The 23,813-nt window shown below is 46.5% G+C and overlaps 1 protein-coding gene and 1 pseudogene across 2 annotated transcripts in view; both read left to right on the top strand.

The window, feature by feature from the left end:
* Positions 1–23,813, top strand: part of AFG2B (AAA ATPase AFG2B) — a 270,060-nt gene that overhangs the window by 90,598 nt on the left and 155,649 nt on the right. For both annotated transcript variants that reach the window (XM_078684773.1, XM_078684772.1), the window contains exon 4: positions 1,181–1,366. In XM_078684773.1, coding sequence (XP_078540899.1) covers positions 1,181–1,366 — 186 coding nt within the window. The remainder of the gene's footprint in view (positions 1–1,180; positions 1,367–23,813) is intronic.
* LOC144826389 (protein adenylyltransferase SelO, mitochondrial pseudogene) lies at positions 9,914–21,539 on the top strand (annotated as a pseudogene).

The following is a 23,813-nucleotide window of genomic DNA, read 5'->3' as shown; positions in this document are numbered from 1 at the left end:
GTGTTGAACAGAGTGGGGCTGAGGGATGACTTGTGCTGCACAGTATATGATGTATTTTGTGTGTAGAAGTGAAGGGAGGCAGTTGGATGCTGTGTGTGAGTTCTGTAAGGAAGGAGGCGATCCACATGATGGCTTCTTTCAGTATGCTATGTTGTAGAGCCTGTTGATGAGGGTGTTGTGGGAGTCGGTGTTGAACCCTGCGGAGGGGTAGAGGAGGATCAGGGCGACAGTTTCTCCAGGCTCCAGAAGTGTTCTGATGTTTTCTGTGGCAGCCACCAGCTTGGCCTCGGTGCTGTGGTTGGCACTTAATCCTGATAGTGAGGCGTCCAGTAGGTGGCTTTGTTCCAGGAATTAAGTGAGCTGCTGGTTGATTGCTTTCTCAAGTACTTTGGCTGAGTAGGGAGGGAAGCAGCTAGATCTGACGATATTTTTTTAATTGCTGTGATCAACAAAAAACTCATGAAAAGGCTTGTGATCATTCAGAACTCGGCAGCCACAATCACTCCTAACCTCCCACTCAGCAGTCACATCACATTACACCTGAAGGCACTTCACTGGCTCCCCAATACACAAATGAGCATCAAAATCCCACACTTACAAGGCACTATATAATACTGGCCAAGCATACCTCCGCAGTCGCATCTGCTTTCAAAAACATTCCAGATACCTCTGCTCGTCCAGACTTCTACTTGCGCATATCGCATGCATACGGAAAACCAGGTCCAGTAGTTGAGCCTTCCCGTACATTGCTCCTATAGCATGGAAAAACCTACCACTACATATAAGAGCATTCTCCTCACTTATTGAATTCTGCAAGATTCTGAAGACTTTGCTTTTCGAATAGTCACTCTAGGCCCTAGATTCAGCTAGACTCACCTGCACAGAGCCAGGATCATCTTTCAGATGATAATGCCCCCTACAAATCTGCATAACATATTATAAAACAAACTTTGAGTGTACACTCAAATTATGAGAAGTCACTTGGTTCATATATGTCTAAAGTAAACAGTTTTGTGTAATAAAAAAAATCATTTTCTTGCACTCCATGCTATTTGGAGTGTGTTAGGACTATATTTAAAATTCGTTGTTTGCACTAGATTGTCTTGGGTTTTAAACTATTAGATGGGAGGCAGTTTGGAGTTTGTGAAGTAAATTCCATAGCCTTTTATGTGTGTTTTAGGTTGTGATTGGAACACCAACGCTGACGCAGCGGAAAGCCATTTTGGAAGTCCTGACCACAAGCATGCCTATCAACAGTGATGTTGACTTGGCAAGGCTGGCAGAAATGACAACGGGATATGTTGGTGCTGACCTCACAGCCCTCTGCAGGGAGGCTGCCATGCAGGCACTGCGGCTAAGCTGTCTGGTAAGAAAATTAGGAGTTACTTTAAGCAATTTGTCCTAGTTTCAAATAAACGTAAATGTAAATATTCTACACTTGTTGATTTTTAATAATATGACCCACACTATCTGAGACTTTAGAAAATGTATTCGTGTTAATGTAGCACAGAATAATACTGCATTAAAAAGCACATTCTTATTTGTGTAGACAATCTGTTAAGGGCTACTAACCATCAATTCCTCAGAGTACACGTTTTCATCTTACAAACAATTTAAACAGCTATAACAAATATTTACTGAATATGGTCCATACAGATTTGGTCTAAAAATATATAAAAATTACATTTGACCTTATTCCATCAATCAATTCACTTCCTAGGTTCTCCATTTTCACGTATCGGCAAGCTATGCGTTCCAAGCTTAAACTAAAATGATTTCACCTTAAAGAGAGCGTTGGCTTGCATTTAATATGGCTTTTTACAGGTTGAGCAACAGAACAAATTAATGTCATCCTTGAGATCTAGCTGCAATGAGCGATATCATTTCAAACTTGTTTACTTAATCATTTCAGTGTCTATTTCACGCAGATATAGATTTCACTGGAAACAGGTTAGTCTGCAAGGGACAACCTAGGTATTGGCATTGTGGTATATTTTTATAAATGTAACAGTTAGCTGCATGTGTTCCTTATACAGTAATGTTTTTACATTCCTGGCAAAGAGTGTTGAATTGCATATCACTAACAGATTATTTTATCATATCCCCTCAACTGGGGTGACCTGTCCCCAAGAAAAAATGATATTTCAGAGCTTGCATTTATATGTCCAAATTTAACAAAACAAATTTGTTCAGACCCTCAATGGCATTTATTAAGATAGCAGGAATATTTGTGTTACACTCTACACTTCGCAAGTATGTTCCTTTTCACCAATGATGAAAAAAATGGGTTAATGCCCAGTGCTATGGAGACTGTTCTAGCTAATTGCGAGTGAATGTGGTAAATCCTGAGCGATTCCATCACTGTTTACAGGACCTTTTGTGAATACAGGACCTTTTGTGAAGCACCACAAAGCTGATGGAAGGTAGAATCAAAGGGTTGTGAAATCGTAGCCTTGATGCTCCCAAATGAATTTTAGGAACCTGTAGTTCGGTTTCAACATGAGATTGCTAATGAAACCCCCTCGGTGTATGCTTGCGATTACATTTTTCTCTTTGAGGTCCGCCACTTTATCTATCAGGAGCATTTCTTCCTCCAAAAAGACATGGGGTCGCGGGAGTGCTGTCTGTTTGAGGGAACCGTAAAACTCAATATGAAATCCCATGATAGTTTGTAGAACCCACACGTCTGATGCTAATTTTTGCCAGTTGTGGCACAAATCAGAAGAGGCAAGATCTTACCTGAGTTGTATCCTGTGTTAAAACTTCAGGATAGTCCTCTGTTTCCCCTCTCTCTCCCAGCTCCCCCATAGGGGAGGAACTCTTCTAATCGGGTTTGGTCTTACAATTGTCCTCTCAATATAATGACCGCAGTGAGGGGGTTGTTTGTAGGGGCAGCTTTCTGAGCTCCTCCTTTCTCATTTGGCTCCTGGGAAAACCTTGGTGGCAAAACCTTGTTGACTGATGCCTGGGCTTTGGGAGGTGAAGGTGGAAACCAATGTGCCCAGTTACTTGATGAAAGGGTCACCCAGGAGACCTCTGAGGGCCATAGCCTACATGCAAGGAAATCAAGTCCCCTGACTTTGTATCCACCTCCATGATTAGTGATCTTTAGCGTTAGGTGGAAGAGGAGAGTTATGGCCCTCTGTGCCCACCCTGACAAGATATCTGGCTATATAAGGGATCCTAACTGGTTGGTTTCCTCTGCTATATCCAAGATCTTGGTTTGGGTTCCAGCTGGGTCAAAGAGCTTGTCCTGACATCAGTGCTCTTTGCAGAGTTTTTAATGTATTTAGGTAGAAAGGTAGCGATTTGCCATCAATTTCGGTAGTTAAGGAGGTTTTCCCTTCCAAAGAGGGGCAGTGGCATTCGGCTCTTAGTCATTTATGGACCTCTTTGCCTAGAGGTTTGTGGCGGCAGCCCACGACATAGGAAACCATTTTATCTGCTAGGCACCCATTCTGCGGATCATAGGTGGTAGCTATCTTTTGGGTTGTGCATATCTAAAGGTGGAAGATTATCTTTTGAACTGTCATCTGCGGGGAGAGGGTCTCTGTTGCCTGGGTCGGTGTAGACTAAGGGCCCGATGTAGGTAATCTCGATTTACCTACTCTTAAATACCGAATCATGCTGATTCGGTATTTAAGAGTAGGTAAATGGGATGTAGGTAATTTTACTTTTGAAATTACCGAATCGGAATTGGAATCGGTAATTGCCATTGATTCCTATGGGCCCATAGGAATCAATGCCAATTACCGAATCGGTAAATACCGATTCGGTAAAATTACCGAATTTGAAAGGGGGACAGGGTGTCACTTTGACACCCTGTTGCACCCCTCAATTGTGCATGGGTGCACATGTTGCAGACATACATGCCCTTAGGGCATGTATGTCTGCAACATGGCACATTTTTTAAAGCCAAAAAAATGCTTTTTGAAGGGTTTTCATTATTTACCACCAACTTCTAGTTGGTGGTAAATAACGAATTCTTAAACCCTATGTAGCACTGATTACAGTGCTACCTACATGTTAAATTACAGAATCGGTAATTTTACAAATTCGGTATTTTACCGAATCGGAAAAATTACAGATTCAGTAAAATTACCGATTCTGTAATTTAACATGCCCCTACATCTCAATATCCAAATACCGGTCGGAAACGGCCAAAAATTGGTATTTTCGGCCGTTTCCGACCGGTATTTGCCTACCTACAGGCCCTAAGTGTTCTACATCCCATGGGATAAATTCCACCTCATCTACCTCTTACATGGAAGAAGGATCGCCTCCATGCATCAAGACTAGTGGTCTGCCTTGGGAAGGGAACTGGAGTTGTGAAAGGCGTTACAGATTACGGACAAAATCCGGTATTGTTGCCTTTAAGTGGAATACAGCCCTCAGTTGCTGTGTTACGTTGAAACCCAAGGGTTTAGTTGGGGCAAAGGAATATGCCTGAATCTTTAAACAATCTAGGCCTGGGCTGTCCCGGAACACTAAAGGAGGGCTGAAACGAACCCAATACAGCCCCTAGTAATAATCATCACGCTACAGTCTTTGCAGGGCAGTTCCTGCCTAATTGGATTTGACTGCACCTGGTAATTAGGAAATATGTGCACTTTTCCTGGCCTGAACACCAAGGCTTTCTCTCTGCTGGATGCGGACCCGCATCTCTTAGTAGTGCACAATTAGGCTCTGCTTGGCATGGAGAGAGGATAAAATTCAAGTAGCACCTGAACGGTGCGTCGTTTCACCTGCTGGCGGTTGGAGGGCCGCACCTCACTTAATCACATCCCCGCCTTCTATTTTGGTTCTGTCCAGGGATTAGCGAGAACCTATCCTCAGCAGTGGAGGCTGGTGACATTTGAAGTGGTGGGGCGTAAAAGGTCTGGATGAGTGCCCAGTGAGCGTGACTGCCAGAGCAGGAGTTTAGGGGTTCTCCATCAGAGAAAAATTTGAAAAAGAGTGGACAAATAGGGCATTTTCAAGCTAATTTGAGAAAACAAAGGCTAATAAAGCAATTGTGAAAGTATAGTTATAACATCAATAAAGAGGGGCTTTCACATATAGCATGTTCTTTCAGTTGCCAGTCTTGGCCACTTTAGCACTCTTGAGCCATAATGCTTTAAGTGTCTGACTCGTGCAGCGAACAGAACAGCCAGCATAAAAGATACCCTTTCACTGTCTTTTCTGATGCTGTAATTTGGGTATTTTTCTTTCTGTTGAAAGTACATTGAAGCAATGTACATTGTGGGCACACTGGCTTGGTACTATGTAGAACAGGGTTCTTCGTGCTCCCTATTTCCACACTTCATCTCATCCCCCTCACCGCCTGTGTCCTGCAGCCTAAGGTCTCCCAAGCAGTCAGGGGTTCCTTCTGTCCTCAGTATACTCCAGGGGTCAATTGGCCTGTGCTTGGAAATACGGGAAATCATTGTGTGTCACACTACGCTAAAAGGCCGTGCTCTCCTCAGCTATGCCTCTCCTTGGTTCACTCAGGCCAGCAGGATGGCTCAGCAAGATGTACGTAGCCGTAAAAATAACATTTCTCCTCTTGTGTGTCCCTTGCTTTCTCTCTCACATCACAGCCAGTCTCTTGCCCTCATACAGTGCTCTGTCTGCTCCTATATCTGGCTCTGTCCCACTCTCAAGCACTCTCGCTGTCCCTTTCTCTTTGCTCCTGTCAGCCTCTTGCCCTAGGTCGTTGCCGCCTCGCGCCTACGGTCTCTTCTTTTTATGAACAAGAACACAAACCGCAGCCTGGATTAGCAGAGACCCATAAGCGGAGCGGATTTTGGCTACCACCGCTTGGCCGGCACCGGCCCCGGGCACTGGTGTCAATGCTGGCGACGCTGCAAGAGTAAGGCCCTCAGTTCAGCACTTTCAATCTAGCACGAAAGAGGTCTTCAGTGTTTATTGGTCTATTGATCGATTGACTTATCAACGTACATATCAATGTGTTCACCCTCCCCTACGTATACCCATTTGTACCCAGCCATATCTTTCAATTGAACATTGGTTAAACCTTTTACCAAAACGTGTCAGTCGCAAATGGTCAAACTACTGAGTGTTATATGTAAATTAATCTATCAGTTTATCGAAATTAAAAAAATGTTGTGTTTGTGTATATCCACCCAAATTTTCATCTAACCACCAACCACAACAATCACATCTGGCTGTTCTTCTAAATAATATTGCACCACAGGAAGCATGTTTTAATATGTATATGAATCTGAGCACACAGCACCCTTGTGTGAGGCTATTCTTGTTCTTTTAATTTTACACTGAATAAAAAACACAATGCATCTGCAAATCCCAACACTGAGCCACAGTATAACCAAGCAGAGATAACGTTAATAAAGGGAGAGTGTTCTTCTTTTAATTGTTGAAAATTTGGGACAAAGACACCAGGGTTGATTGATTGACTTTGCAATCACGCAACCAGCAGCGAACACAATGCTGCATATAACCCCTCCATATATATATATATATATATATATATATATAAATATATATATATTCAAGCTCCAAGTCTCACCCTTGAACTGCAGCACTCTGGGCGGGTTCGTTTCTCCGCTTAACGTGAGGGTGAAGTCACGGGAAAAATAAAGGCTACAAAATGCGGAGCACTCCCGGGATGTATTAAAGTTGATTTAATGCAAATGCATTTCGGCGCTTGCCTTCCTCAGTGCATATCAAGTGACACTTAAAACATTGTGCAGGTTTAAATACATCAGAAAAACGATCTCATTGGAGAGGCATACAATCACAACCAGAGACGAAGGACTGCAGCATTACAAGGTCTTGATGCCTCTTTCCCTGGCTGCCATGTCTGTGTGTGCTAGCATCAAGGTGAAAACATATCGTTTTTGCTTGGGAAAGTTCTTAGTCTTTCACGAATGATTTTAAAAGCAAAGTACAATGTCACTCACACACTGCATGGCTCAGCCAGCCCCTCGAAATTACTCCGTTTGTGGTGCCTCCAAATGTCAGTGCCATGATGTCATATTCCCTCGCCTGCCAAAATCCAAACTGTGCACCATCCTACAGGTTTCGTATATATTACTCCAGTCCTCCAATTTGAATAATTGTCAGCAGCGCTGGTAGGATGCTTACACATTCTTTCCTTCGGTGGTGCTGGCAGTATATCAAATTCAAGCTCCAAGTCTCACCCTTGAACTGCAGCACTCTGGGCGGGTGCGTTTGTCCGCTTAACGTGAGGTTGAAGTCACGGGAAAAATAAAGGCTACAAAATGCGGAGCACTCCCGGGATGTATTAAAGTTGATTTAATGCAAATGCATTTCGGCGCTTGCCAGGGAAAGAGGCATCAAGACCTTGTAATGCTGCAGTCCTTCGTCTCTGGTTGTGATTGTATGCCTCTCCAATGAGATCGTTTTTCTGATGCATTTAAACCTGCACAATGTTTTAAGTGTCAGTTGATATGCACTGAGGAAGGCAAGCGCCGAAATGCATTTGCATTAAATCAACTTTAATACATCCTGGGAGTGATATATATATATATATATATATATATATATATATATATATATATATATATATATATATATATATATAATCTTGACCTTAAAGTAAGGAAAAGTACCGGCGGCCCAGGCTACTGCGGTTTTGGAGGTGCGACACCTGGGAAGGGGAGTCTCCGACCACTCTCCAATTTGGCTCCAGTTGGAAACTGGCCAATCTGATGGAGGTAGGGTAGCCCCTATTAGCGCATGGCACTTGAGAGACCCCGCCACCAAGAAGGAAATTATCGAGATCACGGAAAGATACTTCCAAGAAAATAGGGATACTGTGAATTTGCCACAGACCCTGTGGGAGGCATATAAAACCGTTATTGGGGGGAGGTTTTATCTTTGGTCGCGGGGGAAAAAAAAGAAACAGCAGGCGGAAATGGAGTGGCTAGAGGCGAAGGTGACGAGGTTGGAAGTAGAGGTATCTAGGGAAGCAACCCCGGAAGGTATACCAGGTTAAAATTGTGCCAGGATGAATATAGGGGCCTCGCTAGGGACAGGGCTAGAGCGCAGGACGATGAGACTCAAAGTTGGATTTACGAGCATGGAGATAAAGCCGGCAAACTGATAGCGTGGCTTGAGAAGGGAGAGTGAGCGTCGCGGCTGGTACCACAGTTACAGGGAGGAAAAGTACCGGCGGCCCAGGCTACTGCGGTTTTGGAGGTGCAACACCTGGGAAGGGGAGTCTCCGACCACTCTCCAATTTGGCTCCAGTTGGAAACTGGCCAATCTGATGGAGGTAGGGTAGCCCCTATTAGCGCATGGCACTTGAGAGACCCCGCCACCAAGAAGGAAATCATCAAGATCACAGAAAGATACTTCCAAGAAAATAGGGATACTGTGAATTTGCCACAGACCCTGTGGGAGGCATATAAAACCGTTATTGGGGGGAGGTTTTATCTTTGGTCGCGGGGGAAAAAAAAGAAACAGCAGGCGGAAATGGAGTGGCTAGAGGCGAAGGTGACGAGGTTGGAAGTAGAGGTATCTAGGGAAGCAACCCCGGAAGGTATACCAGGTTAAAATTGTGCCAGGATGAATATAGGGGCCTCGCTAGGGACAGGGCTAGAGCGCAGGACGATGAGACTCAAAGTTGGATTTACGAGCATGGAGATAAAGCCGGCAAACTGATAGCGTGGCTTGAGAAGGGAGAGTGAGCGTCGCGGCTGGTACCACAGTTACAGGGAGGAAATTCCAGTACGATAAAGGACCCGCAAGCCGTAGCGGCTGAATTCTCTGAATATTATGGGGGTAATACACCTCGCCTGGGGTGTACACGGAGGCAGACAACATTGCAGTGTTCAAGGACATCCAGATGACCAAGCTATCGGATGACAACTGGGGGTATTTAGATTCGCCACTTACGAATGATGAGGTGGCGCTGGCCATCAGAGGAGTGCACTCGGGGAAGGCCACGTGCCCGAACGGAATTCCCATAGAACTGTATGAACTGAGTGCTTACAAACTTGCTCTGTTTGTTCGCTCCATGTTTGTAGAGAGTAGAGAGAGAGGAGTCAGCTCCCGTACGACCAGCGGGTGGCGAATATTGTGGTCATTCACAAAGCAGGTAAACCCAAGACGCTCTGCTCATCGTGTAGACCTATCTTGTTGTTAAACGCTGAACCTAAAGTCCTGGCGAAGCTGCTAGCGACGAGACAAGCCAAAGTCATCACCACCTTGATACACCCGGACCAATCTGGCTTCATGCTGCATCGGAATACGGCCCTTAACCTGCGCAGGCTACACAGGATATTGGGCAGGACCCCAACGATCCAGGAGCCGGCGTTACTGGTGTCTCTGGATGTCACCATGGCATTTGATAGGGTTGAGGGGCCCTACCTGTTTGCAGTATTGGGGAAGATGGGCTTTGGACCGGAGTTTATTAACTGGGTGCGTCTATTGTATGCTAATCCCTTAGCCAGAGTGGTGGTAAATAATCGAAAGTCTGCCGACTTTCTCCTTGGCAGGGGCACGAGACAGGGATGTCCCTTGTCCCCGCTCCTGTTTGCTCTGGCTTTAGAGCCCTTGGCGGCGTGGGTTCGGTGGGACCGATCGATCCGAGGATTGCGGTGGACGTTGGAATGGGTGGACAAAATCTCATTATACGCTGATAATATCCTGCTTTACCTTACCAAGGATCCCTGATGTGCTGTTTGTCCTTAGAGGCGACCCGCAGGCAATCCCACAGACCTGCCCGATACAAATTGAACCTATAGAGTTTAGATACCTTGGCATATATGTCACGCTTGACCCGAAGTTAAGGTATGCTATCAACCTGGGCCCCCCTCTGACTCGATTTAAGGGGGACGTGGCACTTCCGCTCTCCCTTTTGGGTAGAGCGGTACTTTTCAAGATGATGTCCCTTCCCCGATACTTATACGCACTCCAGAACACAATGGACCCAGTACCAGCATCCTACTTCAGGGAAATAGAGGCCCTCCAGATACAGCTTCTCAGGAACGGTAAGCCCCGCATAGCTTTTTCTAAGCTCACTTTCCCCTGGTATGACGGGGGGATAGGATCTACGGAAATGTTATTGGGCCTCCCAGTTGGCGGCGGTGAATCATGCCATATACAGACACCCGAGGTATGCTATGGACCTCTGGCAGGTGCCAGTGGGTGACTTCACTAGGGCACTGTATGCCAGACCTCGCCGGACCAACGGCACACGCAGTGCAGGTGTGGCACGCGGCCAATAGGCATCTCAAGTGGGAGGGGAAGCTCACACTTGCCACCCCATAATGGAGCGCGGAGAAGCTGGGAAGTTTATGGAAGTCCAAGGGATTTGACAAATGGGATCTTATTGGTATCACGCAGATCAAAGATGTTTGGGGGAAGGACACAGTTCACACATTTAATTCCCTCAAGCAACAATACCACCTTCATGACAGTGAGCACTACTGTTACCTCCAGATTAGGCATGCTCTGCTTACACACATCCCCAGAGGCAAGACGCTCCCTGACGCTTCCCCCCTAGAAGACCGAGTGTTAGATGGTCACCTCCCAGAGAAGACCATCTCATTAATATATTAAAAAAACTAATTAATAATATGGAGGACCTGCTGGTACTCATAGGACACAATGGAGTCCAGATGGGTTAGAGCTTGATGACGAGGATTGGCGGGAGGCGGTCTCCTCTCCACGGGTGGTGGCTATACAGATGAGGCTCAGATTAGTGCAAGTAAAGATTATCCACCGGTCATATGTTACGGGGCCTCGTCTGGTTCGAATGGGTCGAGTGGAGAGTTGGGAGTGTTGGAGGGGGTGTGGAGTGCTTGGAACTTTCATTCATATATTGTGGCACTGTACGGAGGTGCAGGAATATTGGGTAAAGATCCATGATATGCTGCGAAACGTCCTGGGGGTGGAGATACAGCCGGAGGCCCGCAGGTGTATCTTAAACGTTTGGGAACCCACGGATCTGTGTGTGTATGGGAGACAATGGGTAACGTTGGCATGTATGGTAGCCAAGCGCAACATTGCTCAGCTGTGGGGAGCTAGCCAGCCACCCCGGGTTGAGAAGTGGGTGGAAGACTTGGATTGGTGCATGTTCAGAGAGAGGTCGGTCTACTTTGCCAGGGGTTGTCCCGAAAAGTGGGGGAAGGTCTGGGAGGATTGGAATTGATACCGTGGAGATATCGGTACGCCCCTAATATGTCTGGAAGAAGTGGAGGCACATGAGTCCCCGTGATCCATTATCAATATTTTGTATTTATTATTTTAAAGTATGGAAATGTAACTGGGACAAATGTGAGAGCTGCTAATGTCACCTGATGTATTTCTTTGTTGTTTTGTTAATAAAAAAGATTAAAAAAAAAAAAAAAGTAAGAAAAAGAGTAGCCAGGCTGGCATATGTACCACTTTCATTCCATGCCACTTGTGTAGTCTCCAAAACAGCCAGGTCTTGAGAAGTCTCCTGAAGATTAGCAGGTCATGGATCTGCCGCAGGTGGATTGGGAGGGTATTCCAGGTCTTGGCGGCAAGGTGGGAGAATAACCTCTGGCGGCAGATCAATCTTCGGATGCAGGGGATGGTGGCGTGGGCAAGGTCGGCGGAGCAGAGCTGGCAGTTCGGGGTGTAGAAGGTGAGTCGTCTGTTGAGATATGTGGGTCCGGTGTTGTGGAGTGCCTTGTGAGCGTGGGTGAGAAGCTTGACAGTGATCCTCCTGTTGACGGGGAGCCAGTGCAGGTCTCTCAGGTCGTGTATGATGTGGCTGTAGCGGGAGATGTCGAGGATGAGGCGTGCAGAGGCGTTCTGTATTCGTTGTAGTTGTTTCAGCAGTTTGGTTGATGCTCCTGCGTAGAGGGCGTTGCTGTAGTCCAGCCTGCTGCTGACGAGGGCCTGGGTGACTGTCCTTCTGGTATCAGTGGGGATCCATCTGTAGATTTTGCGGAGCATGCGAAGAGTGTTGAAGCAGGAGGATGAGACGGCGTTGATTTGCTTGGTCATGGAGAGTGATGAGTCGAGGATGAACCCCAGGTTGCGTGCGTGGTCGGTGGGTGACGGTGCCGCGCCCAGAGTGGTCGGCCACCAGGAGTCGTCACAGGCGGAGGGGGTAGAGCCGAGGACCTCTGTTTTGTCAGAGTTCAGTTTCAGTCGGCTGTTCTTCATCCATTTGTGGAGGTTGGTTTTGGCGGTGGAGTGGTCCTTGGTGAGTGAGAGGCTCAGCTGGGTATCGTCGGCGTAAGAGATGATGTTGAGGTCGTGTAATCGGGCGAGCGGTGCCATGTAGACGTTGAACAGTGTCGGGCTGAGGGAAGATCCTTGGGGTACGCCGCAGATGATCGCGGAGGCATTGGATCGGAATGGTGGGAGGCGGACACTCTGGGTTCTGCCGGAGAGGAAGGAGGTGGTCCATTCCAGGGCCTTGTCTCAGATCCCTGCGTTGCGGAGGCGTGTGCGTAGAATGTGGTGGCAGGCGGCTGAGAGGTCCAGGAGGATGAGTGCTGCAGTTTCTCCATTGTCCAGCAGGGCCCTGATGTCGTCAGTGGCGGCGATGAGGGCAGTTTCGGTACTGTGGATGCTGCGGAACCGGGACTGGGACGCGTCCAGGATGTTGTTCTCCTCGAGGTAGCGGGTTAGTTGTCCATTGACGATCTTCTTGATGACCTTCGCCGGGAACGGGAGTAGGGAAATGGCCCGAAAGTTCTTGAGGTCTCTCGGGTCCGCCTTGGGTTTCTTGAGTAAGGCTTTGATCTCGGTGTGCTTCCAGCTCTCCGGGAAGGTTGTGGTCTCAAAGGAGATGTAGATGATCTTGCGGAGATGGGGTGTGATGGTGGAGCTAGCTTTGTTGAAGATGTGGTGTGGGCATGGGTCTGACGGAGAGCAGAAGTGGATGGTATTCATGATTTTGGTGGTGTCGTCATCGTTCATGTGGGTCCAGGCGAGCAGTGGGTTGGTGCGGAAGGTGGGTGGTTAGTCTGAGGTGTCGGTGGCTGCCGGGGGTCTGGCTGTTGAAGCTGTTGTAGATGTCTGCGATCTTGCGATGTAAGTAGGTGGCTAAGGAGTCACACAGGACATTTGATGGTGGGATGTCGTTGGTGTTGGAGAGTTCCTTCACAATATTGAAGAGCTCTTTGCTATTGTTGTCGAGGCGGTCCTTGAAGGAAGCCCTTTTGGCTGTTCGGATGAGGTGATGGTGTCTGCGGATGGCGCTCTTGTGGGCTGCATGGCTGTCCGGTGTCTGTTCGTGGTGCCAATTTTTCTCAAGCTTTCGGCATGTCTGCTTGGAGGCCTGGAGGTCGCCGGTGAACCAGCTGGCTTTTCTATCGGTGTGTCTGTTGGAGAGTTTTTTGATCGGGTTGAGAGTTGTGGCGCAGTCGTCGATCCATTGTCTGAGGTTGCGGGCGGCAGTGTCGGTGGGGTCAGTGGGTGGGCTTTGGGCGTGGGTGGTGTTTAGCTGGTGTTCAGTGACTTTGCTCCAGCTGTGGCGGGTCTCCATTGGGTGCGGTGGTGCGTGGTGGGTTTCTGGAAGGTGAAGTGGATGCAGCGATGGTCGGTCCAGTGGAGTTTGGTGGTGTGGCTGAAGGTGATGGGGTTGAGCGTGTGACTGGCGGAGGGGGTGGGCGTTGTGACGAGCTGTCTGAGTTCGAGGTTGTTGATCAGGTTGGTGGAGTTGCTGTCATTGTTGTTCTTGAGTTGGAAGTTCAGGTCTCCGCGGAGGATGTAGTCTGGGGAGGCGAGGGTGTGTGTGCTGATGGAGTCGCTGAACAGAGGCCAGGGTCCGGGGGTCTGTAGACAAGATTTCCTCTGAGGGTGGTGTTGGGGTCGATGTGGATCTTGAAGTGCAGGTGTTCGGCGTTGCTGAGGGTGTCATTGGTGCTGGTCGAGTTCCTGAGGGTGTTCCTGTGGATGATGGAGATTCCTCCTCCTACTCCGATTCAAGCTATCCTGGCTGATGAAGGGTGATGCCCTGAAATCTGTCCCAGGATGCATGTTTCCAGTCCAGGGAGGACCTGGCTTGGCAGTTCGGGCTGGTCTGTTCCCACAAGGAACAGGGTCAAGACTGATTTGCATATGGCTGGGTCCAAACTGGGGTAGTGTAGTGAGCAAAATAATAATGGATTAAACCCAGATCCTTGTGACCGGGGGTGAATGTTTGTATTGTCTAGCATTCCGTCCATCAATTGTAGCTTTTGTAGTCCCCAGCCATCTTTAAGAACAAAACTACATGTCCCAAAATGCAACTCAGATGTTTTAAAAACCCTAGTAATGTCTGAAGGTGTCATCCAATCATTTCTGAAATGTATCTCATTACATGGGCGCTACTACTTGTCTCTAGTCGTGCTAAAGTGTCAAGCATTAAAATTTCTCAAATAAACAACTCAAAACATGAAAATGCCAGTGTCACACACAAGCTGTCTCAAAACTTGGCAGGTATAAGAAAGAGAGGAGGAGTGGAAGTGAGGTACAGAGAGGAAAGGAGGCGCTGGAGATAGTGAGAGGAGCGAGCTAAGTCAGCGAGGGTTAATGAAGGAGTGAGGAAGAGAGTGAGAGAAGTCGGAGAAAAACTAAGAATGAGGGAGCGGTGCCCGGTGGCAGCCATGCAGAGCGGCGAAGAGTCCGGTTGGGGATAAGTTACAGGCAGGCAAGGTAGAGGAGGAAGTAGGACTCTCAGATGAGACAGACGAGATTCTAGAGAGGAAGGGGAAGCTGTACAGAGCTGCAGCTTTCAGTCTGGTCTGAACACACCATACAAGACTAACACACAAACTACTGAGGGACATTTTAGAAAGGTAAGAAAGGGGGACTCAGATTAAAAAAGTGCCTTGGTGCCACAGTGATGGTAGAAGGCACTATACATACGCTGATGATATAACACAAAAGTTACTGATTTTAATTTAGCTTTTTACAGAATGAGTTGGGTGGTATAAGCTACGAGCTGGCCCCAGGTAAGCATGCACTTAAATGTACTTACATGTTTCAGATGAGAAGGAAGGACAGAGTGCGGGGATAGACAGTGGGACTTGGGTAGAGATAACCGGGACAGTGTACAGATTAGCGGAGCCGGCGGGGAGCAGTCGGAGCAGGCACCAGTCAACCGGCTGCTAAAGAAGATGAAGAATACGATGCAGGCAATGAAAACACGAACTCCGCTATGCCTGTCCTCGTGAACTGCTGTTCGCTTGGCGACCCGATCGTATCTGCTGCTTTCTCACATTACGGGCCGCTGGTTGTAATGACTCCACTTAGAGAGCAGTGTTCCCTGATAGGGGCTACAGTGGATGGGATCCCTTCAAGTCTCAGGGGGGAAAATTATAGGATGGACACTTTCTACTAAGTGGTACAAAAGGGGGGTGGTGATGGACCATCACGACCCCCTTTTGTACCACTTTCTACTAAGGGCAAAGCTAAAATCTAGACAGTAATTTGCTAAGTGCACAAGGAGTCTTCGGATCACAGGTAAAGTATGTGTCATTCATAGCTGTCCAAATAGCCCGAACTTCTAATGAGGTTTGGAAGCTGTTGGTACACGCAGCCTTCACAGGAATGATCATGCATACCAGACTGTAATGAATCTTGACGCTGCTCCTGCTGTTAGAAGCATCTGGAATGTCTGGGGCAGTGGACCGCAATGCGTATTACTGAGCCCTGGGGTTGAGGCTATGAGTCACCCCAGGCTCCAGCACGTCAGGGGGATGACTCTGATCTGGCCTCTAGTGCGCATGTCGGGCTGGCCGGAGAGCGGCAGCCGTCATACCCGACATGCTCACTTGGGTCGCTGTGTCCATAATAGTGTTAAGCCCCACCCTTGTGAAATATGAGAATCGTGTGTTCTCCAAATAGTGTGACACCTTATTCCTTGCCTACAGCAGCAGGTGTGGTACCTCAGACACATAAACCATGCTGACCTGTGTTTCTTTGGCAACTATAGCAGATACCAGAGTGATATCTCTATTAATTTCCATTCCATATAGAACAGGGGTTCCTCTGAGGTCTGTAGGGGCCTCTCTAATGCTACACCTGCTTGGGCCACTTTGTAATGATCGTATATTTACAGAGTACCAGTCCCCCATCTCTTTGGCTGTATCGCAGTACTTCCTGTGCTATCCAGGTCTTCTTACCTCCCCATGTAAAGAGCTTAGACACTTGATTGGGGACAGTGATCAAGGTTTGAAAAATGTACCTAATCTAGGGCTTATACTCATTTTCAATGCAGTCATTCTGCATAGCCAAGAGAAAATGAGAGACTGTCATATAATAAGATCTCCTTTGATTGCCACCAGCAGTGGTGGGTAGTTTGGCTTGTAAAGTCCTTGTATGGTGGGTGTAATATAGATACCCATGTGTAATCTTTATCAGCCCTCCTAAAATGATAGGTGGCTCCCAGTCTTTCACACATGTCCTGTTGAAGACATATGCCCAACATTTCTGATGTTTCAGTGATCACTTTGAACCCTGCCATGGAATCGCTCTGCCAAAGAAGGACCCGCAATTCCAATATTGACATCTCTGGATGTCCCAGTGTCCTCAGGAGGAAATTTGCGTAAACAGGTGGATTTTGTGCACTGTACTCCTGGAGTGTATCTCCTCTGCTGACACTGAGGTTCTGATTTTTTTGTGCTACTTTTGAGGGGGTAAAGAGCAGTGGGGCTAAGGAGCATGTCTATCTTGTACAGTCTGAAGCCTGGTATACAATCATCATTTATGATGACTAGATTTGCATAGCAATTCCAGATAAATCTTTGTAATGTAGGTCTGATCCCAGATTCATGTAGGATGCAACTCAAGAAAGGCCCAGTCAACACAATCAAATGTCTTTTTGTCATCCAAGGTATGTATGTTTTATCTTACCTTCATTATAAAAATATGTATCACATGATTGACATGGCCGATGCCCGGTGGAGCCCCGTGGTTCGGCTATAGCGGTGTCTGGCCCGGGTTTCTCCCTTGGCCGTCGCCTACCCGCCAGACATTGGGGCATGGCATTCCTTGTCCCACTGCTGCTGTTTTTTCCTCTACTGCCTCCCTCAGGACGAAGCGCCGCGGATTGCTAACAATTGAACCAGCCTTGGCGCAGCTCTGGCTTATCGGAAAACTCCGGATGGCGGCTGATTGATCATGGGCGAGATTCCACTCTTCTGGACTGTCCCCTTGCCCTCTGGGTCAGGAGTAGCAGTCTGCCCCGAGGCTTGATCACCTGCAGCAATGAGCTGTATCGAGGGTGAGTTCCACGGCGCTGTTGGTCTGGTGGACCCGAATTTCCACCTGCAATCTCCGATCTAGGGGCGGCTCGCTATCCCAGTCCCCGCTGCTGCCTCCTCCATACTGGCCGTCTGCCTGGGTGTGTTTCGCCTCAGTTCCGACTTCTGGGACCCGTGAGTCCTTTCCAGGTATGGGGGTGCAGGATCTACGAACTGCGGGTTGTCAACATCGATGCCCCCGTGGTCCTGAGCCTCTGAACACCTTTTACAGCCTTCCATCCACCTTTGGTTTTGTGGCTGCATCCTCCCCCCCGACTCTTCTCACTTAAATCCTGTTCTCTGGTTCTTCGTTCTGGATTTTTGACTTTTGTGCATCCCGCCATTTTGTTGTTGGTCTCCGTCGATACCCACGACCCAGACCCGCCATCTTGTTTGACCTCTGTCCATTCCCCCTTCCCTCCGGTCTCCCCCTGACAATCATCGAATGTTTTTCTCCTTCTTTCTGGTCTGCCTTAACTCCATCCCCCCCGGTTCCCTCCTCTCCCCTCACCTTCTGTCAGAACACTGTTCTTGTCCCCCTCTACCTTCTCTCCCCCCTATGATTTTTCCACTTACTTAGTATTGACTGTGCAACAAATGTTTAAATTATTGTACCTTGTAACTCGCTATTTTTGTTCTTGGTGTGAAGCGCTCTGATACCTCTGGGTCTAGCCAGCGCTATATAAAACTCAAAAAAATAAAAATTATGGTCTTGCCGCACAATGTCTACATTCTAGCTAGCTTTTACGAAGCCCATTGATGTGGCCCACCAAGAAGAGCTTCAGGGTCCCCAGTGTAATGGGCAAGGACGTATAAAGTTAGAGAGGAATAAGTTGGGAAACATATTTGGTCTCTAGGATACATAATGATTCTTTGTTACTCAACTATCAGGGAAATACTGGCTTCTCTCGTAGTCAGTATAACCACCCCAATCTCTCTAAAGAAGTTATAGAGCTTTACCACATGCCATGTCAGTGATGTGGAAAACCTCTTAGAAAAATACATTGTCCGTTAATATGGTCAAGGTCCCTTATTTACCAGTAGTTCCTTGATAAATCTGTCTCCTTTCTCTCTGTGAAGGCCGGTTCCAGATGTTCTCTTACCTCTAACCCCAGAAAAGGTCAATCCAGATTTTCCAAAACAGATGTAATGATGAGGCGGACATTGTATCCAACATCCAGCAGTGGTCTACCTGCTGCGAGCTCTGTATGGCAGCAGCGCTCCTGGTTCTGGCTTTCCCACGGCTGCTCTGGTGCCGGGCATATGCTGCCTCAGCCGGGGCGCGCCCGTCTCTCTGGCAGTGGACTTACCGCAGGTGTCGGTGAGAGGGTCTCGCTGTAGGCAGTCATGCTGTGGGCAGACTACGCTTTGATAACCTGGTCCTGCGCACACTGTCGGTGGAGCCAGGCTCCGGCAAGGGAGAGGAGGCGTCCCAGCCGTGCCAGGTCCGCGGAGCCTGATTCTCACGGGTGTGGCCGTTACCTCTGGAGGGGCCGCAGGTGGTGGTGCTCTCGCGCCCTCTCTGGTGCTGCTGGGGCTGGAGGCTGCCCTGTACCTGAGCGAATTCTGCTTGCCGCCCGGTGCCGAGCCCGCCGCTCACTGCTACTGCGGACACCAGTTTGGGAGCTATGCTGGGCAGCTGGGGTACGGCGCTGCCATGTACCTGGGAGAGGTGCTGGGCCCCCAAGGGGATCGCTGGGCGATTCAGCTCAAGGGCGCCGGACTCACCCCTTACTCCAGGCAAGCTCCACCCCTTACTCCACTTGAGCATACCCACAACAAGGACCGGGTCATGTGTCACCTCTGAGTCCGCTGTTGTCCGAGATATATTCTATGATGGCAATCCAAAGCATGAGAAATGGACAGTTGTCCTGCACATAGCTTCAACGTTTATAAGGTTTGGCTACTTTGAAATTTTTAAACCGACAGATGAACTGACAGGACGTACGGGACCCAGTGTTAATCAAAATGATATTCGAGTGAAAATGCTTGACTATGTGATTGGCACCTTCTATCCAGAAATACAGGAATCCTACCCCAGCGACACAGTTAAAAGGAATGCTGGCTTTTTTCAGGAGATCACTCGAAGAACCGCTAGGCTGGTTGCAGAATGGCAGTGTGTTGGATTTTGCCACTGGGTGCTCAATACAGATAATATGAGCATAGTACGACTTACTATTGATTATGGCCCCTTTGGCTTTATTGACAGATATAACCCTGATCATATTTGCAATGACTCTGATAATATGGGACGCTATGCTTACAATAAACAGCTGGAAATTTGCAAGTGAAATTGTAATTGTAATTGTAAGATAGTTTTTATAGAGCGCATACTATCGCTCCAAGGAGCATCTTGGCGCTGTAGTCCGTAGCCTAGAATGGTGGGCCGGAAAACACTACTCACATCAATTTCATAGTACCTGAGGGATATTTAGAGCCTAGACTAGCTGTTTGCTAACCGTGTCTGGTAAATTAAAAATCCAGGTTTTCAGAGATTTCCTGAATTCGATTTCAGAGGGGATTTGCCGTAGGCTTTGTGGGAGTTTATTCCAGGCTTTAGTACCAAGGACGGCCAGGGATCTTCCTCCTTTGGTGGCTAGTCTAAATCTGGGGACTGTTAGAAGACACATGTCTGATGACCTCAGGTTCCGACCTGGTATGTATGGCTTGAACCGTGGGACCAGATATTTAGGCCCTTTTTTGTGGTACGCTCTAAAAGTAATTACCAGTATCTTAAAGAGCACTCGCTTATGTATGGGGAGCCAGTGTAACTGTTTTAAGGCAGCAGAAGCAGAAGATCTCCTAGGAAGATTAAGCACCAGGCGTGCAGCAGCATTTTGGACAACCTGCAGCCTATGCAGGGTAGATCTATTCACTCCTGCATATATGCTGTTGCAGTAGTCCAAGCGTGATGAAATTAGTGCCACTGCAACTGTCTTCTTTGCTTCTAATGGGATAAAGTTAAAAAACTTTCGAAGACCACGTATGATGTTGAAACAGGATCCTGCCACTGCAGCCACTTGCTGTTTAAAACAGAGTTTTTCATCAAATCTGACTCCCAGGTTGCGTGCGGATATTACTGTTTTTGGCGGAATTTCCTCATTTGGGGGCCACCACAGCTGGGGGGAAAACAGATTTTGGGGACCCACAGGGAGAATTTCAGTCTTGCCCGTGTTGCATTTCAGATGGTTAGTCTTCATCCAGTTAAAGGTTGCAGAGAGGCACTTTCCAAGATTCTCCTCCGCTCTTGTAGACTTGCTGTCTAAAACTAAGATGAGCTGAGTATCATCTGCGTATGATACTGTATTGATGTTAAATGATGTTATTAGCTCAACTAAAGGTGTCCTATATAGGTTAAACAGCACCGGGCTTAGCCTTGATCCTTGGGGTACACCTGTTGGATTTGTTTTTTTTGCTGATAGATACTGTCCGAGGACAGTAATCTGTTTCCTGTCCGCAAATCTGGGTAAGCTTACCGTGGCTTTGGTTCCTGAACTGCCCCTGGAGATGAGTGAAACTGTCCTCAAAGAGGAGTTTGATGCAACTTATGAGAGTCATTACTTGCAAAAGATGAGGAAGAAACTAAGCCTTGTTAATTTGGAATTAGAAGACGAAAAAAATTGGTATCCGACTTCTTACAAACCATGGAACGCACAGGTGCAGATTTTACAAACTCTTTCAGTTTGTTGAGCTCGTTCTCTGGAGCATCAAATCCTGCGGAGCTAGATAAAGTCTTGCAAAAGATAGTTGAGCAATGTGCATCTATTGAAGAATTAAAAGTGGTTTTCAAACTAAAGATGGATCCGAGGCAACTTTCCATTTTGCTCATGCTGGCTAAGTCAAATCCTCAGCTGTTTGCTTTAATTGGAACAAAAGCCAATATTAATAAGGAATTGGAACGTATGGAACGGTACTCTGGGTTGCAGCAGATGATATCAGATGATCTCTGTAATGGAAACAAAGCACATTGGAAAGAATGGCTGCAGAAATACAGTTCGCGGTTAAAGAGAGAACTAAACAGTGTAGATGATGTTGAGTCACTGAATTCAGTGTGTGTGAAGATTATGGATTCAAACAATCCAAAATATATTCTTCGAAATTACATTGCCCAGAATGCTATTGATGCAGCAGAGAGCGGGGACTTCACAGAGGTGCAACGTGTTTGCTCTTCTAGAAAACCCGTTCCAAGGTGAAGAGTGTTTACAGGGGGTGAAGGAGCGCTGGTCACCTGAAGAGGAAGTTGAAGATGCTGCTGCTGGAGCATGTAGTTCTGCTGAAAGGAAGCCTATCTATTGCAGTAAACCTCCACTTTGGGCTTCAGAACTCTGTGTCACATGATCTTCATAATTGCCTTGTTGGTTTTTACCACTCACAGAGGGGAAGTCAATTACTCTGTAGTGGAGAGTCCAACAGGCCAATATTAAGATACTATTAAGTTACGGAAACATTCTGTTTGGGTATATCACAATATAGCTGTGACTTTTCTGAACCCTTGCAGGTTTTAGGTAGAGGCTTTCTTTTCATTTTAAGGACTTCTTTCACGCAGCACTGAGGTTTTACTAGGCTTAATGTAGACAGGATTGTCAATGGCATACTGAATCTAACCTATGCACGAGAAAAAGAGATCTGCTTAAAAGGGAAATGGCTGCAAAACAAGTTGCTTCATATTCGTCTGTTAAAAAAAAAGGATGTTGGCAGGGAATTTAGGATTTTAAAATGAGTTCATACCCAAAGGCAGTCTGTTTTTACATGAAGACGAAAATAGAAAGTCAGATATCTGATATGTTTTTGTCCGATGACCAACTGATAGTATGTTTTAGAGATGCCAACTTGCAACTCTTTACTATTAGATACGTAAAAAGGAGTTAAGATATACATTATTTAGGTTTACTGTTTTTTTGGAACCGCTTCTACATAGACACTTTCATCTGTGTCATCATAACAAGATTTCTTTGTAATTGCAAGCTCAACTCAAGAGGTTGTTGGGATCATGCTTGGCATATCTTAAATGACAAACAAAATGCTGTGCACTTTGATAGTATGCAGAATTCTTGATCAGCCATTTGTATTTATATGTAAACAGGTCTATAAAAGTGTGTAAATTAATGATTCATGTTTCTGTAAGATATTCACAATCGTTAGGTTGAATAAAAGCTATTTGTTCAACGTTCAGCTTCTGTTTATTCAAGATTCAGCTTTAGATGTAAAAATGCCAAACGCTCAAGCGGTTTGTAACCGAGGCGTCTAATCATGATTATCCTGTGCTTCAGCGCATCAACATTCTATAAAGTGGGGGTGTCCACGAGGACGCTCACTGCTGTGACACAAGGTGGCTCACCTCTGCAAAATGTAACAACACCTTCCACTTTCACAGCCCAATAAAACCAGAAAAGAAGCTGGACAATTAATAAAGTTGGGTGAAATTTACCCAAAGGAAAAATAATTAGCATGTTGAGACTTGTTATACCTATCAGCACTATCGTCATGCATTCTCTGTGCTCTCTCTATCCCTGCATCTAAATCAATGACACCATGTTTATGCACCCTGTTGAATATGCGCTTGAACAAGTTTACATGCAGGATCCTTGCCATGCAGTAACTTTAAAGGACTGATAATTGTGGTAGAGTGTGGTGGAATGAAGTTTTTACAAAACCTGTCCCTCAATGCTTCCTTGACAATAATCCCAGAAGTGGTAACAAACTGGATGGTTTCCCTCACAGTCCTGTATACCAATCCTCATATCCTTGCTTTGGGGGCTGTACAAAGCCACAGTGAGTTGTTTGATTCTAGACCTGGTCATGTAATTCTTCATGTCTTGGGACCCAAAAAGCACCTCAGTATTATATACAAATTGCAAAGGACACCCTTCAAAGTTCACAATGCTACACATAGTGGGTTCCTTAACAAACACATGGTGACAATAAAATGATAATCTACCAGTTCAATAATGTACAAAGTGATGAGACAATCCCTGCACTTGACCCATAAAGTCAATGCCAATCTTTTCACATGCTTTCTGGAAAACCCCACTGACATGAGTTGAGTGTTGTGTGACAGGTGCTTGCCTGCACAGTGACATGCTTGGCAGGGACCGACTAAAACCATTATCCATAGATGGGCACCAGAAAAATCCTTATTACCTCTTTATTTCTGTACGTCATGCCGTCGTGTTCCTCATGGGCAAGGCTTATTAACCTAGAATGTAAAATACTCATCCCACAATAAACTTTCTTACAGACATAGACACCCAGTTCTTAGTTTTACACTAGCACATTAACTGCTACAGAACAAAAGCTTATGTTTCTCCATTATTTTTGATGCTTCACAAATATTAGGTTATGAACTATTGTATGACTTAGCAGGAGTGGATTCCACTGGAAATGATATAGGGCCATCATTCGTGTCTCAATATCGAGATCCTGCATAGAATCATCCAACATATAAGGGGCAGTATTTTCATTTAAATGCCGATCCTTAGATTCATGAATAATATACAGTATATCTGGTAAGGTTAAATCTAAGCCATTTTGCACACTAAAAGATTAGGACAGTTTGTCTTCTGATCCATAAAGGCACCAAAGATGTTTAGTTTAGGTAGTACTGCTAAGTGT

The sequence above is a fragment of the Lissotriton helveticus genome, chromosome 3_2, assembly GCF_964261635.1.
Source record: "Lissotriton helveticus chromosome 3_2, aLisHel1.1, whole genome shotgun sequence".
Classification (NCBI taxonomy): domain Eukaryota; kingdom Metazoa; phylum Chordata; class Amphibia; order Caudata; family Salamandridae; genus Lissotriton; species Lissotriton helveticus.
Note: the sequence above shows the minus strand (reverse complement) of the source record. Positions and strands in the feature narration are given on the sequence as shown.